A 20,718-nucleotide genomic window follows, 5' to 3' on the forward strand; every position below is an offset into this window, starting at 1 on the left:
TTTTTTTTTTCTAACGAGTAATGGCGGCGATCTGCGATTTTTTTTATTTTTTGCGGGACTACGACATTGCGGCGGACAGATTGGACCCTTGACTGACATTTTTGATACTTTTGGGGGTACCAGTGACATTACTACAGTAATCAGTGCTATACATATGCACTGTTACTGTAAAAATGACACTGGCAGGGAAGGGGTTAACTTTATTAGAGATGCAGGGGTTAAGTGTGTCCCTAGGGGCGTGCTTCTAACTGTAAAAGGGTGTGGCTAGTGATATAACCACAGAGACATACGATCCTACATAGCAGGATCGTATAGTCTCTGCTGTTACATCAGGGAGAATGACAGGCGGCTTCGTTTACATCAGCCGCCTGCCTTTCTCCTTCTCCACCGGGAGATTGCGAGTGGCCGGCGGACATCGGACATGTTAGGGAACGAGCGGAGGCGGGAGTGCGCCTCCGGCGGCGCGCGCTCGCCCCCTAGAGGCTCTCAGGCTAGCGACTTAGTATTACGTCACTTTGCCTGTACGGGGCTGACCACCACAGTAAATTTACTTGCGGCGGTTGGCAAGTGGTTAAACTGCTGATCTCTCCCTGCCTGTCTGACAGAAGAGCCGCCTGCTTTGTTTACATAAGCAGGCGGGTCTTCTGTCATTTTATCTGACGATCGCAGGAGGCCGGCGGCAATCGCTGCCGCTTCTCCCGTGGCCCGCCTCCCGCTGGTGTCTAAACGCTCGAGCGCTGCCCGAGACCTCGTGCACAAGATCATGTAGTACTACGTGATTTTGCGCAGCCGAGCCGCCCTGCTGCAGAAATGCTATCGTGGGGGGTCAGCCAGAGGTTAGTAACATTAATTTACAATATGACTTGTGTAGCAATTGTATATTGTTTTTTTTTTTTTTTTTTTTTTTTTAAGCCTTTACTACATAATGGTATGGTTATGTGTACATCGTCATGTAAATATTTCTTTATTTTTCCAACCATATTTCTGCTTTTGTTTTTTTTCTTCACAGGTTGGTTGCTCTGCCCTGATATTCCCTGAACAGTTTAAAACACAAAGATATTATGAACTTTTGAGGAGTATTTGTCCGGAGATTGAAACTTCACCAGCAGGGGGCATCAAGAGCAAGGCGTAAGTGTGCTCAGCTAGCTGGGTTTCCTCCTGCTGCTTGCCGTGACCATGCCGATTATACATCAAATTCCGTCCCGTTTCTGATGAACTGGCCAAAATTCGAGCAGTGGGTAGCTGTGCCCACATAATTAGGATAACGGATACGTTCAACTATAGGGGAAATCTGCATTTATTATTTTTTTTCCACCAGGAACCTGAAAAATATTACACCTGCAATCCATGGATGGGGCAGGGGAGGGGGGTGTGCTGGAGCTTGTTACACCCCAAATACTTGTGTAACCTGTAACCTGTTCCAAATGTGAACTTAGCCTTTAGCCCTGGTTCACACTGCTGCGACTTCTCATGGGGACTTTCTGCGGCGTGTAACACAAATTAAGGTACCTACATATTCGCCAGCACACCATGGATCTTGCAAAAGCGGTCCAAAAGCTTTTTATTGCAGAGAAGATCACATCAGAAACAGTGCAACCTTTTGGAGTAACGCAGGGCCCCTTTGTAAGGCATGACCAATCAAAACGCATTAATTTCAGTGGCTGCGACCGGTCTTAATTATTGTAATTCAAGTCGCAGCAACAACAACAAAAAAAAAATTTCTGCACTACTTTTTTTGCGTCTTCGTGGGTTACATGAGTGCCATAGACTGCAATGTTGAAATCACAAAAGTCACAATGAAGTCTCTTTGTCTTATGTTTGCTACTTTGGCTGCGACTTCAGAGGGCTTTTGTAAGTTCAATAATATGTGTCACATTCTGTATTGTTAAGATTTGCAAAGTTGCACAACCTGAAAGTCGCATTGAAGTCGCAGTGCTGAATCACGCTGGAAATTGCACGACTTTGGGGTCTCAGCAGTGTGTGCTGAACCTTAAATGTTAGTGACAGACTGTAGCATACAGGAGCATCTCAAAAAATTGGAATATCATCAAAAAGTTAATTTATTTTAGTAATTCAAGTTAAATTGTATATTATATTGTTTCATTACACACAGAGTGATATATTTTAAGAATTTCTTTCTTTTAATTTTGAGGGTTATGGCTTACAGCTAGTGACAACCCAAAATTCAGTATCTTAAAAAATTAGAATATTGTGAAAAAGTTCAATATTGTAGTCTCTTAGGGGTTGATTTACTAAAGGGAAAAAAGACTGTGCACTTTGCAAAGTGCAGTTGCTCCAGAGCTTAGTAAACGAGTAGAAGCTCTGCTGACTTCCATCATCCAATCACGTGCAAGCAAAAATGCTGTTTTTTTTTAATTTTCCTTGTACATGATTGGGTATTCTTTGCAGAGTGAAGCCTTACCCTATTTACTAAGCTCTGGAGCAACTGCACTTGCAAAAGGCAACTGCACTTTGTAAAGTGCACAGTCTATTTGCCTTTAGTAATGCCCCATACACACATGCAGATTATCTGAAGACTTTTGTCTTCAGATTTACCTTTTCTATGTAGTGCAAGGGCCTGCCAGATTGCATACAAATTGAAAGTGTTTAGGTTTGACCTCATATTATATGGTTTTGGTAAGTCTGCAGACAAAAGTCTTCAGATAATCTGCACGTGTGTATGGGGCATAAGCCAACCCCACAGTGTCACACTCTGATCAGCTAATTAACTCAAAACACCTGTAAGGGTTTCCTGAGCCTTTAACCGCTTGCCGACCAGCCGCCGTAATTTTTCTCAGTGGTCCAAAGTCCTCTTTTCGGATGAAAGGAAGATTTTGCATTTAATTTGGAAATCAAGGTCCCAGAGTCTGGAGGAAGGATGGAGAGGCACAGAATCCAAGTTGCATGAGGTCCAGTGTGAAGTTTCCACAGTCAGTGATGATTTGGGGAGCCGTGTCATCTGCTGGTGTTGGTCCACTGTGTTTTATCAAGTCCAAAGTCAGCCCAGCCCTCTACCAGGAAATTCTAGAGCACTTCATGCTTCCCTCTGCTGACCAGCTTTATGGAGATGCTGACTTCATTTTCCAGAAGGACTTGGCACCGCCCACACTGCCAACAGTACCAATACCTGATCATGGTATCGCTGTGCTTGATTGACCAGCAAACTTGCCTAAAGCCCCGTACACACGTACCGATGGTCGGCTTACAAATGTTCCTCTTTTCTCCCCGGGATGTCGGTGTCTGCTGAAAAGTGCAAAGACAGCACAAGGACAGCACAAGAATTTTGTCCGCCGACTGCAGAAGTGATGTCATGTAATGGTTAACTTTCCCTGTGTTTTCTATTTTCTGAGCATGCCCAGTCTTGCAAATCTGCGGTCTGTCGGCCGAATTGTGTACTGACAGGCGAACAATCGTCCGTTCTGGTGTCGGCATACAAAAATTTTCATGTTTGCAAGAAAGACTTTTGTCCGCGGATTGTGTGCAGACATCTGTCGGAGGCACCATACTAACACGCGTACAATCGGCAGATCCTTCGTCCACCGACGTTTGTATGCCGACGATCGGTACGTGTGTACGGGCCTTGAGAGAATCTGTGGAGTATTGTCAAGAGGAAGATGAGAGACACCAGACCCAACAATGCAGATAAGCTGAAGGCCGCTATCAAAGAAATCTGGGTTTCCATAACACCTCAGCAGTGCCACAGGCTGATCGCCTCCATGCCACGCCGCATTGATGCAGCAATTCATGCAAAAGGAGCCCTGACCAAGTATTGAGTGCATACTATACTGTGCATGGACATGCTTTTCAGTAAACCAACATTTCTGTATTAAAAATCCTTTTGTTTTTTTTGTTTTTTTATTGGTCTTATGTAATATTCTAATTGTCTGAGATACAGAATTTTAGGTTTTCACTAGCTGTAAGCAATAATCATCAAAACTAAAAGAAAAAAAAGCTTGAAATATATCACTCTGTGTGTAACGCATCTATATCAAATATATGAGTTTCACTTTTTGAATTGAATTACTGAAATAAATTCACGTTTTGATGATATTCAGATTTTTTGAGATGCACCTGTATATGTGATTTTTGATTTTACCTTTAGTTCTACTTTTAATCTAGATGCTGTTTTCAAACCACTCAGTTTCTGGTGTGGACAGTTTTATAAAGGAGGTTATTGGTTGTCATACTTCAGGCTTTGGGAAATTAGACACCTGCGGTTATCTTTTAATTGTGTTTTTTTTGTTTTTTTTTTGTTTGGCAGACTTCCAGATTTTCGCATTGCGATCGTCTTGGACAAGAAACACCCGGGTGCTTTCCACTTTGAGGAAGTGATGAATGCCGGCACCACCCAACATATAAAGCAGCTGCATGATATACAGAAGACCGTGTCGTGTGAAGACCCCATCAATATCCAGTTCACCTCTGTGAGTTCTCATACGACCTGTGGCCTGGGTTCACAGTAATGCTGCTGTGTATCTATGCGTTTTTGTAGCGCATTTTTCATGCATAATGCATTTTTTTTTGTGGGATTGTGGGATAAAGTTGTTAAGCACAAAACCCTGCCAAAAACCCACCATAAATGCACCAAAAAATGCAGTAGATTTATTTTGGACGCTCATTCTAGTGGTATATATATATATATATATACAGTCAGGTCCATAAATATTGGGACATCAAGACAATTCTAATCTTTTTGGCTCTATACACCACCACAATGGATTTGAAATGAAACAAACAATATGTGCTTTAACTGCAGACTTTCAGCTTTAATTTGAGGGTATTTACATCCAAATCAGGTGAACGGTGTAGGAATTACAACAGTTTGTATATGTCGGATGCTCCATCCTCTGTCTGCTGACACCCACTTCTATCCGATGGAAACCCTATTTTCCATCCGTCTGGAGGATCGGATAGGATCTGATGAGAATGGACATGCGGTCCGTTTTCATCCGATCTCCCATAGAGGAGAGCGGGGATCTGACAGCTCCGTCTCTGCAAAGTAAGCGGAAAGCCCATGTTAAAGGACCCTAAAGGCTTATTTTGTCAGTGAAGCCTCCAGCTTGCATGTGATTATAGTGGATATAGTGATCGCATCATCGGCAACCAGTGGCAGAACTTCAAGGGTCACAGCAGTCGCACTTGTGACTGGGCCCTGGTTTTTCGCCACCATGGGGGGGTCCCAAGACGGCAGGAACATAGTTGTCATGCCCATTATCGGGACAGCGACACTGCCGCAGGTACCAGTGTGAAGTTTCACATCGGGGCACTGTACACATGGCGGAACAGAGACTCCTACCTCCTCCCCAGAAGCAGATTAGGCTCCCTCTGGGACTTGGTCACTCTTGCTAAGAACATCCCCAAGATGGAGCCTGTGTTGAACTCTTTGTATGAAATTATTTTCTCCTGCACACTACTACACCACCATTTGTTTCTGGGAAGGAAGGAGAAGACATGCACAACCAGGAGGTTTTCAATTACCATGGTGGAACGCATTGCTTCTGCAGAGGGGGAGACTCTGAACCCAAATGTTCGGGCACCACCTCCTCCACTGCTGCCTTCAACAAGAACCACCAGAGCCAAGAGAGGGCCATCACCCTGGACCTGGGCTTCTTCTCCGTCACCACGCCCACCTCCCAAAACCTGAGACACCAAATTATGCTGTCTACAGTTCACCCTGGTGGACTGCCTGGGACATGCCTCCCTCATCAATATAACCATAGGAGGTGAGTGCACCCTGCTGGTGGAAGCGGGGGGGGAGGGGGGGGGTCTCACATATGAGCATAGTCCAAACAAGCACCACAGGACCTAGCATGGCCTGGTGGAGAACTACAAGCCACAGCATGGCTTGATAGAAAACTACAAGTGCCAGTATACCTTAATAAAGAACTACAAGTTATTCTTTATCAGGGCATGATGCCACTTGTAGTTCTTTATTAAGGTATACTGGTACTTGTAGTTTTCTATCAGGTCATGCTGGGGCTTGTAGTTTCCTATCAGGTCATGCTGGGACTTATAGTTCTCTATCAGGCCATGCTGGGACTTATAGTTCTCTATCAGGCCATGCTGGGGCTTGTAGATGTTTAGAGGACTTATTCTAGCATTCCCTGCCAAGAAACTACAAGTCTCAAGATCTGAGGGAACAGCCTCTGATAGTCAGCACACACTGGGGCTACTGGTTCCTTAGCCAACAGCACATTGGAAATGGTAGGTCCCTGTTTTTGGAGCACACTGGTACTGGTAGATCCTCCTCCCTGTCAGGGCTTACTGGGACTGGTGGCTCCCTGAACCCCACCTGTTAGGGCACACTGGAACTGATAGTTTCACAGCTGACAGTGCATGCTGAGTTTGGTAGATCCCCAGCTGTTGGTGCACACTGGAACTGGTAATTCCCCCTCTATTCAGTCACATAGCAGCCTGGGAAATCTACTGTCTGCAGCATTGTAGCTAGTGACTGATGGCTCACCCTGCTCACTGACTGTCCTGCCATACTGCCCACTGACTGCCCTGCCATACTACTCACTGACTGTCCTGCCATACTACTCACTGACTGTCCTGCCATACTACTCACTGACTGTCCTGCCATACTACTCACTGACTGCCCTGCCATACTACTCACTGACTGCCCTGCCATACTACTCACTGACTGCCCTGCCATACTACTCACTGACTGTCCTGCCATACTGCTCACTGACTGTCCTGCCATACTGCTCACTGACTGTCCTGCCATACTACTCACTGACTGTCCTGCCATACTACTCACTGACTGTCCTGCCATACTGCTCACTGACTGTCCTGCCATACTACTCACTGACTGTCCTGCCATACTGCTCACTGACTGCCCTTCCATACTGCTCACTGACTGTCCTGCCATACTACTCACTGACTGTCCTGCCATACTGCTCACTGACTGCCCTGCCATACTACTCACTGACTGTCCTGCCATACTGCTCACTGACTGCCCTGCCATACTACTCACTGACTGTCCTGCCATACTGCTCATTGACTGTCCTGCCATACTGCTCACTGACTGTCCTGCCATACTGCTCACTGACTGTCCTGCCATACTGCTCACTGACTGCCCTGCCATACTGCTCACTGACTGCCCTGCCATACTACTCACTGACTGTCCTGCCATACTGCTCACTGACTGTCCTGCCATACTACTCACTGACTGTCCGGCCATACTACTCACTGACTGTCCTGCCATACTGCTCACTGACTGCCCTGTCATGCCATACCGCTCACTGACTATTCTGACATACTGCTCACTGACTGCCCTGCCATACTGCTCACTGACTGTCCTGCCATACCGCTCACAGACTGCCCTGACATACTGCTCACTGACTGCCCTGCCCAAACAAAACACTCACTGACCGCCCTACCACTACAGTACCTACTGCTCGCTGATTGCCCTGTCACTACGTACTGCTGACTTACCACCCGGTCGCTAGGTACTGCTCACTGACCACCCTGTCACTATGTACTGTGCAGAATGGGAGTAAGGGGACCGGGGCTTGGAGTAAAGTGCTCCAAAACTGATGGAAAGGGCCCTGGGACAGGGGTCAGGGGGGGGGGGTCCTTATTGGTTTCTTGCCCCAAGGCCTTGAAGGTTCTAGTTACACCTCTGTTGGGAACCCTGCGAATCCACTGCGGGTTCCCGCATCACACTCGATTTGCAGGCAGTTCACACTGCCCTATGCAAATCGATGGGGGTGTCAATACGACACCCCCAGATCAGTTCGCATATCACAGTGCGAACTGTCAATTCGGACAGGAATCGGATCGCATAGGTGTGATCCGATTCTGGTGGGGACCAAAAAAAGGGTCCTGTGCGACTTTGGTCCGAATGCGATGCAAATTCAACCATACAATCTGTATGGCTGAATTCATAACCCACAGACATTGCATGTGATTTGCAGAGCAGTGCGCTGCAAATCACATGCGATATCTGACATTGCATATGTATGAACCAGCACTTAAAGTGGAACTTTTACCCATTTACAAACGTGGTTTTTTTTTTCCATAATTTTCAGTATTTTTTTGTTTATATAGCAAAAATAAAAATCCCAGTGGTGATTATATACAAGCAAAAGCTCTATTTGTGTAAGAAAAAAAAAAAAAGATATAAATCTCATTTGCATACGCTGTGTTACATGACCGAGCAAATGGCAGTTAAAATAGCACCGTGCTGAATAGCAAAACGTGCCCTGGTCATGAAGGGGGTAAAACCTTCTACAGATCAAGTGGTTAATTGTTACTAAACCCACAACAGTAAAATCAGTCTGAATATGGAGTAAAGCATGCTTGTTATACTCACTGTGGAACCTAAGGGTTTAATCCTCTCCATTGTGTAAAAAGACTGATCCTGTCTTCTCTGATCCTGCCCTTTTTTTACTGTCCCCAATTCATCTGCTGATAGAACAGAGCCTTGGGGGCACTCCACACATGTTCACTTTGGTGTGTATCGCTAGAGAGTTTTCTATTTTTTTCTTGGGAGAGTGCATGTGATAAGCACAGGGCCAATCAGCACTGTCCAGACAGAGGGTCAGGGGTTCTGTAGCCTCATAGGACAGTAAGTGAAAGAATGAGGGCTCCTCCTACAAGCTTTAATCAGACACTGATAGACGTCTCAAGACTGCTATATACATCTGATAAGAAAAGGTATTTAGCAGTTTATAAGTACAAAAATAGTTGCATTTCCATGTTATGTGTACTGTGGGAGACCAGATATAGTGAATGCAGGCTCCTGGGGAGATCAGATATAGTGAATGCAGGCTCCTGGGGAGAGCAGATATAGTGAATGCAGGCTCCTGGGGAGACCAGATATAGTGAATGCAGGCTCCTGGGGAGACCAGATATAGTGAATGCAGGGTCCTGGGGAGACCAGATATAGTGAATGCAGGCTCCTGGGGAGACCAGATATAGTGAATGCAGGGTGCTGGGGAGACCAGATATACGGAATGCAGGCTCCTGGGGAGACCAGATATAGTGAATGCAGGCTCCTGGGGAGACCAGATATAGTGAATGCAGGCTCCTGGGGAGACCAGATATAGTGAATGCAGGCTCCTGGGGAGACCAGATATAGTGAATGCAGGCTCCTGGGGAGACCAGATATAGTGAATGCAGGCTCCTGGGGAGACCAGATATAGTGACTGCAGGCTCCTGGGGGAGAGCAAATATAGTGACTGCAGGCTCCTGGGGAGACCAGATAAAGTGAATGCAGGCTCCTGGGGAGACCAGATATAGTGAATGCAGGCTACTAGGAAGACCAGATATAGTGAATGCAGGCTCCTGGGGAGACCAGATATAGTGAATGCAGGCTCCTGGGGAGACCAGATATAGTGAATGCAGGCTCCTGGGGAGACCAGATCTAGTGAATGCAGGCTCCTGGGGAGACCAGATATAGTGAATGCAGGCTCCTGGGGAGACCAGATATAGTGAATGCAGGCTCCTGGAGAGACCAGATATAGTGAATGCAGGCTCCTGGGGAGACCAGATATAGTGAATGCAGGCTCCTGGGGAGACCAGATATAGTGAATGCAGGCTCCTGGGGAGACCAGATATAGTGAATGCAGGGTGCTGGGTTTAATAACACTTTAGTAATTAAAAATAAAGGATATTACGCCTCTCCCTTCTTGGTGTTGGATGCCTTCAATTTAAGTAATGTAACTTAAGGCCCCTTTCACACATGCGGTCCGTTCAGATCCGCCTGTCAGTTTTTCAGGCAGATCTGAACAGGTGCCCCATGCATCTCTATGGGGCAGCAGATGTCAGTGGAGACATGTCTGCTGACATCCGATCCGATCCTGTCCGTCAAATCCGGATGGATGGAAAACCTTTTTTCCATCCATCTGGCAGATCGGATCGGATGAGAACGGACAGGTGGTCCGTTCTCATCTGATCTCCCCATAGAGGACAGCGGGGATCTGACACCTCCGTCTCTGCACACAGAGCGGAGACAGAGCTGCCATCCACCTGCTCAGCGGGGGATCGGCGGATCGATCCCCCGCTGAGCAGAATGGCTCTGTCGACGGAACGGAGCCGTGTGAAAGGGGCCTTATTCATAAATAGGAGTAAACAGTGAGGCACTACTACTAGTTAGCATACCATCAATTAGGAATGATATTATATAACGTGCTAAATGATGCTCTGTGTTTGACATACAGTACTATTGGTAAAAATTTATAAATATAAAATAATAAATGGTGCTGTACAATCAGTGCTGGATATTCAGAGCAATAGAAATGCTTGATAAATAAAATAATAGAATCATGCAATACATCAAAATCTTCTAAATATAGACTAAACACTTTAGTAACACTTTAAAGGTCCTCTCTCCTGCCTTCTTCCTCCTCCTTCTTGCACATTAACCCCTTTGCGCTGACTATTGCTGGCCCTTTAAGGGGTTTGGCATTCCGGGAGGCGGGGCAGGCTTGCAACTATGCGACCGCCGTGATTGGCTGTCATGGCGGTCACATGATCGTAAGAAGCGATCGGGAGCTTTTTGTAAGCCGCTGGTAAATGTGCCGGGAGCATGCAGGACTCTCATCGGTCTGGCCTTGGCCACATGTTTGTGTGTGGTCGACACCTAGGGGGTTAAAAAAAGGGTGTTTTTTTTATTTTTTTTTGTTACAATCTAACTCCTAGTATAAAAATAAATAAATTATTTAAAATATCCCATAGTTTGTAGACGCCACAACTTTTGCGCAAAGCAATCAATATACGCTTATTGGAATTTTTTTTACCCAAAAATTCTAGCAGAATACATATTGGCCTAAATTGGATGAAGAAATTTTTTTTATAGGATATTTTTATAGCAGAAAGTAAAAAATATTGTTTTTTTATTTATTAATTTTTTCTAAATTGTCACACAAAAAATAAAAACCGCAGAGGTGATCAAATACCACCAAATAAAAGCTCTATTTGATGAAAAAATTTAATTTTTTTTTATTTGGAATATTTTCTAGCAGAAAATTAAAAATATTGTTTTTTCAGAATTGTTGCTCCTTTTTTTTGTTTATAGCGCAAAAAATAAAAACCACAGAGGCGATCAAATAGCACCAAAAGAAAGCTCTATTTGTGGGGAAAAAAAGGACATCAATTTTATTTTGTACAGCGTCGCACTTGACACACTTCAATTGTCAATTAAAATAACGCAGCGCCGTATCGCAAAAAACGGTCTGGTCATGAAGGGGGGTAAATCTTCCGGAGGTCAAGTGGTTAAAAAATTGACCTCGGACCATTATAATTTTGTTTTTAAAAGTGTGTGCTCTGCGCGGATACTTTGTAGGTTCCCTGTAGAATTTTGTCACCCTCGGGCTTGTTGTTGCTCTCCTTTACTGGCCCTCATATAAGCCGCACTGACATTTTTTCCACTGTTCTGTGTCCCCGCCAGTCTGGCATATTTTTTGGCACACAGACACACTTTATAAATAGAACTGCACACATCAATGTGAAAATCGCAGCTTCGCAAGCAGACCTAAATTTTCCACCTGGACTCCACAATGAGCGTCATCGACATCTAGTGGAAAACTTTAATAATGCGGATAAATACAGCAAAGTCTTATTATAACACTATAGGTATCACTCCCATGACAAATCAATAAATGAGGGTAAAATATAAAAAAAAATAAAATAAAAAAAGGCTTGTTTACATGGACCGTAAAAGCAATTAGTTGAGCCATGGTTTTACCGCCCACCTAAACTACAGCACACAGCCACTCAGGGCTGTACACATGCCACAGCAAAAATTAAACAGCACACGGTACTACTGCTAAACGTGTCCCAATTAAGTGAACATGGCTGTGCTGCAATTTCACACAGGGGAGGACTGGGCCAGGGGGCAGGGGGGCAGTTGCCCCCCCCCCCCCGGGCCGCTCTGATGCTCCGTAAAAAGGCTGCACTGGTTCTGCCACAGACATGCCCTAAGGATTCCGGTTGAAGAGCAGTAAAGACGAGGACAGAGCGCCCCCCCAACATGAATGGTGTAAACTGTGTCTGAGCAGAGGCTGGCTCCATGTCCTACCCCCGGGCAGTCCTAACCGAGCTGTCCCAGCTCCCGCCAACTGCCCCCTGCTGACCGGGTCGGGAACCTGGGTCAGCCAGTGAGTAGAGACTAGGGATCGACCGATATAGTTTTTTTTATTGCCGATACCAATATTTTGGTCATCTGATATCGGTATTGGCTGATATCTGCCGATTATTTTTGGACATTTAAATTTTTTTTTTTTTTTATACACAGGTACTCTTGTGGAGGGATCTGGGCGTTTAACCACTTAAGCCCTGGAAGATTTTACCCCCTTCCTGACCAGGGCCTTTTTTGCGATTTGGCACTTCGTGAATTTAGCGGACAATTGCGCGGTCATGCGACGATGTACCTAAACGAATTTGACGTCCTTTTTTTCCCACAAACAGAGCTTTCTTTGGTGGTATTTGATCACCTGTTCGATTTTTTGATCATGCACTATAAACAAAAAAAGAGCGTCAATTTTGCAAAAATAACAATATTTTTCACATTTTTTTTATATGAAATTCCCCCCCCCCCCCCCCAAAAAAAATGTAAAAATCTAAATTTTTTTAAATTTTTGGCCAATTTGTTTTATGCTACATATGTTTGGTAAAAAAAATCACAATAAGCGTATTTTGATTGGTTTGTGCAAAAGTTTACTAACTAAGGGAAAGATTTTTGTCATTTTTGGTGTTTTTTTTTTTTTTTAACGAGTAATGGCGGCGATCTGCGATTTTTTTTTTTTTTTTTTGCAGGACTGCGACATTGTGGCAGACAGATCGGACCCTTGACTGACATTTTTGACACTTTTGGGGGTACCAGTGACATTACTACAGTAATCAGTGCTATACATATGAACTGTTACTGTAAAAATGACACTGGCAGGGAAGGGGTTAACTTTATTGGAGAGGGAGGAGTTAATGTATGCCTGGTGCTTACTAACGTGTGTGGGGGGAGGTGACTGAGTGACACAGGGACAGATCGCATGTTCAGCTATGCTGAACCCTGCAATCTGTCACTGTCTGTCACTTCGGAGATCCGCCCGCTTGTGTTTACACACTCGATTCCCCCGACGATCGGGGAAGAGCAACGGCAATCGCCGCTGCTTCTACCTTGGCCTGACTCCCGCTGTGACTGAATACAGCGGGAGCGAGCCTCCGGCGGCGCGCGCGCGCCGCCGAGAAAGGGAAGTGTCTGGCGGTGTAGGTCTACGTCGCCAGACGATAACGAACCACTTTGCCGCAGTAGAGCTCTAGTGAGCAGACGGCAAGTGGTTAAGGCCCCTTTCACACTTGTGCAACCTAAAAGGCGCAATTTTTTTTTTTCTGCGATTTTGACTGGACTTGAAGCAATGCCTATGTCTGTGGACCTCAGGCGCATTAAAATCCTGTTTTGGTGACAACTCAAACATTTTTTGGAAAATAAAATAGCCCTTTTTACCTTTTTCATCCCTTGTTGTATCTCAGTGTGGCGGATCTCTTCCAGCCTGTTTGCACCCACCTCTAGTCTACATGCACTCAAGCAATGGCTGCATGGCAGTTATTAGGGTGGGGTTCTTGAGGATAACAAGAGTGGACTATGCCTGTGTTCTGTGCATTGAAAGTAGCAATAGCATGATGTAGTCTCCATCAGTAGCCCTTATGACAAGGTTACAAAGAAAGGACACAAGTAGGAGAAAGAGATGGAGCGTTGTCACCCTATGACAGGAAGTGCCTGAATAAGTGCCTAATGGCAGGATCATAATCATCATTTTTTTTTTTTTAAAAGCTGCAGATTTAAAAAAAAAAAAAAATTACTTTAAATATGACATTACTGTGTTAGGGCCAGTTCACACCACATGCAGCCCAGTGCAGTTTTTTTTTTCTGCATCAAAGACGCATGGATACGTTTTCAATGGCATAGTTCACACCAGTGCATCCCAGTTCCAGAAAAAAAAAAGCATGCTGCATTTTTTCCACGCTGGATTGTACTGGAACGCAGTAAAATGCCCTGGAATACATGTCCTTGTTTAAGGTTAATAAAAAAGAGGGGGACAAAATGCACTGGAACCCATCAAAAATGTCAAAAACGTGCATGCAAAAAAGCATCAGGAACGCATCCAGACTGCGTTTCTATGGTATGAACTTACCCATAACCACTTGCTGACCAGCCGCTGCAGTTATACGGCGGCAGGGCTGCAGGTTCCTGCGAATCGCCATACCTGTACGGCGGTCCATAGGAGTGCTCCTGTGGGAGCGCGCGCCTGCACCCACTCAACAGCGGGGCAGTTAAGGCGCAGGGCCGGCGTCTGCAATTGCCGCCGAGCACCCGCGATCGCTCCCTGTGAAGAGAGAATGGCAGCAGACCCTTGTTCTCTCTGCTATCAACACAGAGGCCTGCTATTTAGGAACACAGGACTCTGAGTTGATATTATAAGCCCATCCCCCCACAGTTAGAAAATACCCCCTAGGCTTACACTTAACCCTTTGATCACCCCTTAGTTAACCCCTTCCCTGCCAGTGTCATTATTACAGGCCAAGTGCATATTTATAGCACTGATTACTGTAGTAATGTCACTGGTCCTCCCAAAAGTTTCAAAAATGTCAGTTAGGGGTCCGATCTGTCCGCCGCAATGTCGCAGTCCCGCAAAAAATCGCAGATCGCCGCCATTACTAGTAAAAAAAAAAAAAAATTACATAAATCTTTCCCCCTAGTTTGTAGATGCGATAACCAATCAAAATAAGCTTTTTGTTTGTTTGTTTTTTTTTTACCAAAAATATGTTGCAGAATACAAATTGGGCTAAAATTATGAAAAATTTTGATTTAAATGTTTTTTTTTTTTGGGAATGCTATATAGCAGAAAATGGAAAAAGTATATATATTTTTTTCAGAATTGTCGTTCTTTTTTTCTTTATACCGCAAAAAATAAAAATCGCATAGGTGATCAAATACCACCAAAAGAAAGCTCTGTTTGTGGGGAAAAAAGGACATCAATTTTATTTGGGTACAGCCTCGCACGACCACGCAATTGTCTGTTAAAATAACGCAGTGCCGTTTTGCAAAAAATGGCCTGGTCATTAAGGTGGCAAATCCTTCCGGTCCAGAACGGGTTAAAGCATATATTAGAATTTAGTTCCAATACGTTGATGATATCTTTTAAGCTGGCTTTGGGTATATTCCAGGTCAGATTCCAGAATATGTAAAGCAATGCCTTATCCTTCTCTGTCCTGATTATTATTATTATTATTAATTTGCTCTTATTCTGTCTTAGGGAACCACCGGATTTCCCAAAGGAGCCACTCTGAGCCATCACAACATTGTGAACAATGCGCAGTATGTGGGGGCGAGGCTTGGGTACGGCTGGAGAGAGGTGAGTGTCAGAGTATACACAGCATATGCATCCTCATGTCTTAGATTTCAACTAGAACTGACTTATCTCTTTGCTGTTCCCCAAGGACTTCCGTGTCGCTCTTCCTGTGCCGCTGTACCACTGCATGGGCTCTGTGCTGGGCAGCCTCACATCAGTAATATATGGTCCCACTATGGTCTTACCCTCTCCAAGCTTTCAAGCCCGAGCAGTGTTGGAAGCCGTTTCGAAGGAGAAGTAGGTTTGAGATGTTGTTTTATGTCTTCTACTTTGATTTATTACATTGTTTAACCAGTTCAATCCCAGGCACTTTCACCCCCTTCCTGCCCAGGCCAATTTTCAGCTTTCAGCGCTGTTGCACTTTGAATGGTAATTGCGCGGTCATGCAACGCTGTACCCATGTTTATCATTTTTCTCACACAAATAGAGCTTTCTATTTGGTGGTATTTCATCACTTCCTAACCACGCACCGCAAGACGGGCTACAGTGCAGGTCTGTTGTTCGCATGCCCCCTGTGGCACGTACCTGGTGCTCTCTGTGAATTGTGTCCTTTGGACACAGCTGATCACAGATTGTGGTAAAGGGCTAATCACAGTGTTAATAGGATTGCCGATTATCAGCAGTACTTTCCTCACACACGGTCACTGCACAAGGAAAGGTGTTTTGCCGTAACCAAAGAATACTTATGGAATTGGGTATGGCGCTGCTCCACATAAAATTTGTACTATATGTGCAAATACTGCTCAAATGTGCCTCTCAAATAAATGAAATTTGATAAAATTAATAAATAAACCACATCCAATACTGTGCAAAAATCATCCAATACTGTCCAAAAAAACATTTGTGCCATCACCGCAAAAAAATGCAAGTGCTAAATGTAAACAAATGTACTGAATAATGAGTATCACACCCTATTGGTATATTGTCAGTGTGATTAGGAATAATAATAAATGAACTACAAAACCACATGCACTGTCGTTTTTTACTATTCTTCACATGAGATTGCTGGTCTTTATGGTGCCTTCAATAAATCCATGTGTATCACCCTCCTAGGTAGGTGCTAGTGAGAAAGTATAGTTTTGAGCCCTATCTGCTTACCAGAGGGGCTGCAGGTACATTTATATTGTTCTCTGCCTACCAGAGAGCAGGATCTGTTAGTGAGGTCTGCTCAGTGTGCTCAGAGTGCAACTAATTCTGTCTAGAGAGTGTTTCACACTGGTCCAATAGGGAGGCATGTTGGACAGTGGGAGGAAACCTGACGAATGGGTGCATGGGCTTTTGATACGGTCCTGAATATTGGCAGAGGGAAAGTTGCCTCAGTGCATGTTGGGATACTGTATAAAAGCCAGGAGCACATGGCTCGAGGTCTTTCGTTGGGGAGCGGAGTCCCGGAGGAAGGGGGCGGCTGCCTCCTCCTTTGTAAAGGTGCCATGTGGCCTCAGTGGGTCGTTCTGGGGGCCAGAAGAGTAGCAGAGAGGAGCTGAACCCAGAGGTCCAGGGAAGCTGACTGATAGGGGAGACACTGAAGGTCCTGTTTCTGCAGTATCGTGAGTACAGGAACTTGTGTCCAGGGTCCTGACCTGAGGGGGGCCGCCCCTGCTCCTAGGATAGTCAGTGGGCGGGTGTCAGCTGAGAGGGGTTGCTAGTGAGAGTGTCCCGGAAATAAGATATCAATCTCCAAGTCATATGTCAGAGTGTAAAGAGAGCAAGAGACTTAACCCCATCTAAACTTGTGGCAGTGTGGATTAACAGCCTGGCTGTTCCTGATCACTAAAGAAGTTCTGAAGATAGAAGTCCTCCTCTATGTGAATAGTTCAGTTGGAGTATATCACTATTCCCTTCTCCCATCCCAATTACCAATAGACAACAAAAAAACCATCACACCTTGACTGTTTATTTCTGGGAAGATCCAACAGGAGCAAGGAGGGATTCAAGAACTCTATTTACTTATAACCATGTGTTGGTGACCAGGGGAGCAGACAGAATTAATTTCCAGCAGTCCCTGTGGGGGGCAGTGCTACACGTGAATTAGTGCTACCCCATTACGATAAAAGTCCAAGCATCCAGTGAGCTCGGATCCTCTCGTGTCCCCTGCCAGGTGTACACTCACCAGATGACTACCCCCTTGCAACAGGGGCGTCTCACCTTTAATTGGAGTAACTGCATTTTATCTTCCCTCCGAGGTCCTCCTTTATGCTCCCCCTCATATGATCATGTCCTCTTTTACAGCTCAATGGAACACAAAATGACAGCCCCAATAGTGTAAAACCGCAATATTATTATATATAAACAAGTAAGATACACTTGCATGAACATAAGAAATGACGCTCCTATAAACCAAAAGCATGCAGGAAGCATGCCCCCTCTATCCATGCGTCCGGCCCCCTAATCTACATGCAGGGCGCCGGATGCATGGATTCCAATAGGGGATTTTTTTTTTTTTTTGAAACACGTGATTGGAGCCAGAGGCTCTAATAGGCTTCAAAAAAGGGTGGGCTCGGGGCACAGAGCACTGCGCCCCGAGCCCACCCAGTTGTGTGTCAATAGTGAATGAATATTCGCTATTGCCACACTGATTCTTCTCTCCTGAGACCTGTTTCCTGATTGGCTGAAAGGAGACGGCATCCTATTGGCCAAGAAGTAGGGAGGAGACGGCCGCGGAGAGGGAACATGGGACGGCCGCCACCTCCGCCTGTCAGTCCCGCGGAGCAAGGTAAGTAAACTGGCATGGGGGGACATGGTAGTGCGGGCTGAAGTGATTGGGGGGGGGGGTCCGTCTGCTGCCCCCCCACCCCGACTGATGGAGCACCAGCCGCCACTGGCAGGAAGTGCCAAAATCTTCAACCAGGTCACTTCAGGTGCCTCTACAGCAGCAATAATTGGAGATTTAGACGAGTTGCTGTTTTCACAGACCACAGACAGCCTATACATTACGGTACACAATATGAGTGGACATTGTTAGTCCGCCGGCTACTAACCAAAAACATGGCCGCCTCTAAGGCGACGACAGCTTTTTTCCTACTTACCCGGTGTTCTGTAAAAACACTCAACTCGTCGTGTAACGTATTGCATAGGCTGCCGGTGTTCTGTGAAAACAACACCTCGTCGAAATCTCCAATTAATGCTGCTGTAGAGTCACCGGAAGTGACGTGGTTGGAGATTTTGGAGAGTTGGAGTTTTCGGCAGAACACCGGTAACTGGCAATCCTGACAGGAGACATGTTCACAGATAATCAGGGCATTGATTATCAGTGCAGCCCCATCAATCCCCATCAGCGGCTCCCCATCAGTGCTGCTTCACCAGTGCCCATCAGTCCAGCCTCATCAGTGCCTATCAGCACCTCCCCATCATTGTTGCCTCACCAGTGCCCATCAGTGCAGCCTCATCAGTGCCCATCAGTGCAGCCTTATCAGCGGACATAAGAGAAGGAGAAAAATGACTTATTTGCAAAATTTTATAACCAAAACTTAGAAAAAATATTTTTTTTCAAAATTTTCCTTTTTTTTCATTATATAAATTCCAAACTGTGCTTAAAAAGTGCTGATAATCTGTAAAGGTGCAATAGGGTTGAAAAAAAGTGCTCCTCCTTGTAATCCCAAGTAAAGGTGCTTTATCTTGTGGGAAAAAAACTGCAAATCTTCATGCTTTTAATATAACTGGTCAGTCTCCCATGTTGCTCACCATCTGAATCACAATTATCCATACAAAGGAAACCAGAGAGGGTATCATCACATAACACCATTTATTTATACAAATCCCCAATAAAATCAATGTAATATGCACTCACATTTCTTAGGTGCCTACCCAGGCACCAGGAACTATCTACTGTCAATCTGAGTCAAGCCGCAGTCATCCTGTGGCTCCAGTAGCATTTGAAGCCAGCTTGCATTCCACCTGGCAGGAAGCAGAAGTCAGGTAGTGCCGTGTATGTGCGCCCCTACGTGTTTCGTCACCAGCACATGATAAAGCACCTTTACTTGGGATTACAAGAAGGAGGAGCACTTTTTTTCAACAGAATTTCCCTTTTTAATATTATCAGCACTTTTTAACCATTGTTGTAACTTGTGAGCGGCCTCCAGGCAGCTCAGATCACAGAATGGGGTACAGGGCTGCTGTGATTGGCCCTGTACCATGTTGTTGCTGTGACCAATTACAGTGGACCACATGTCAACACAAACCGCAGTACTGCAGCCTGTCAGTTCTCTCCTATTACTGCTTCAGGGGGAGTAGCAGAATGTTTTTTGATGCATAATTGTAAGTATGCCTAAACCATGTGTGAGATGTTAAATGACAACTTTGTGAAAAAAAATATTTATTTTTTTATTTAATTTCTCCATTTTCCAAAAAAATGTGGCAAAAAATTACAACTTTAAGCTATTTAGTAAGAGGCATGGCGAGTTTTTTTAACTGTCTACTTTTCAAAAAGGGGCATGTTGGGGTATTTGTACTGTCCTGGCATTTTGGGGCATCAAGAAGTGAGATAGGCCGTCAGTACCTCAAATAAATATATATGTATGTATATATATATATATATATATATATATATATATATATATATATATATATATATATATATATATATATATATATATTTATTTCATTTGTGGACTCTATAACTTTCACACAGACTAAATATTATAGTTATTTTTTTTACTGAAGAAATGTAGCCGAGTACATATAGGCCTACAAGTATGAAGAAAGATTATTCTTAAAATTTCTGTCTTTTTTCCTTTATAAATCAAAAAATCAAAACCCCAGTGGTTAATAAATACCACCAAAAGAAAACTCTATCTTTCTCAAAAAAGATAAAAATTTAATTTGGGTACAGTGTTGCATGACTGAGTAATTGTCATTAAAAGTGTGACAGCGCTTAAATCTGAAAAATGGCCTGGGCAGGAAGGGGGTGGAGTGTCTGGTATTGAAGTGGTTAAACAAAGCCACTCCAGTCTAAAGCCTCGTACACACGCACCGATTGTTGGCCGTGAATTTTCGTATGAATATTTAGTATGATGCTTCTGACAACCAACTGCGACTTTTCGGCCGAACAAAATCTGGTGTGCATGCTATAAAATTTTTGTTGGCCGTCAACATAACGGCCGATTGTTCGTCAGTCAGTACAGATTTCGGCAGACAAAAGACTCGGCAAGACTGGGCATGCTCAGAGCAGAAAAAACACACGGAAAGTTAACCATGACATCACTTCTGCAGTTGGTTGTTGGCCGAAAAAATTTGTGTGCAGTCTAGAGCACATTTCAACCAACACAACAACACTGGACAAAAGATGGCCGATCGGTCGGCCAACAATCGGTGCGTGTGTACGAGGCTTTACTGAAAGGAGGAACTGCTATAAGTAACCTTTACTGTT

At 44.6% G+C, this 20,718-nt stretch overlaps 1 protein-coding gene across 1 annotated transcript in view; it reads left to right on the forward strand.

Moving 5' to 3' along the window:
* ACSF2 (acyl-CoA synthetase family member 2) overlaps positions 1 to 20,718 on the forward strand; it is a 117,491-nt gene that overhangs the window by 53,432 nt on the left and 43,341 nt on the right. Inside the window, exons 5-8 of the mRNA XM_082272488.1 lie at positions 1,010 to 1,128; positions 4,262 to 4,424; positions 15,258 to 15,356; positions 15,442 to 15,590. Coding sequence (XP_082128614.1) covers positions 1,010 to 1,128; positions 4,262 to 4,424; positions 15,258 to 15,356; positions 15,442 to 15,590 — 530 coding nt within the window. The remainder of the gene's footprint in view (positions 1 to 1,009; positions 1,129 to 4,261; positions 4,425 to 15,257; positions 15,357 to 15,441; positions 15,591 to 20,718) is intronic.

This window comes from Pelophylax lessonae (assembly GCF_965119305.1).
Source record: "Pelophylax lessonae genome assembly, chromosome: 11".
Lineage (NCBI taxonomy): Eukaryota > Metazoa > Chordata > Amphibia > Anura > Ranidae > Pelophylax > Pelophylax lessonae.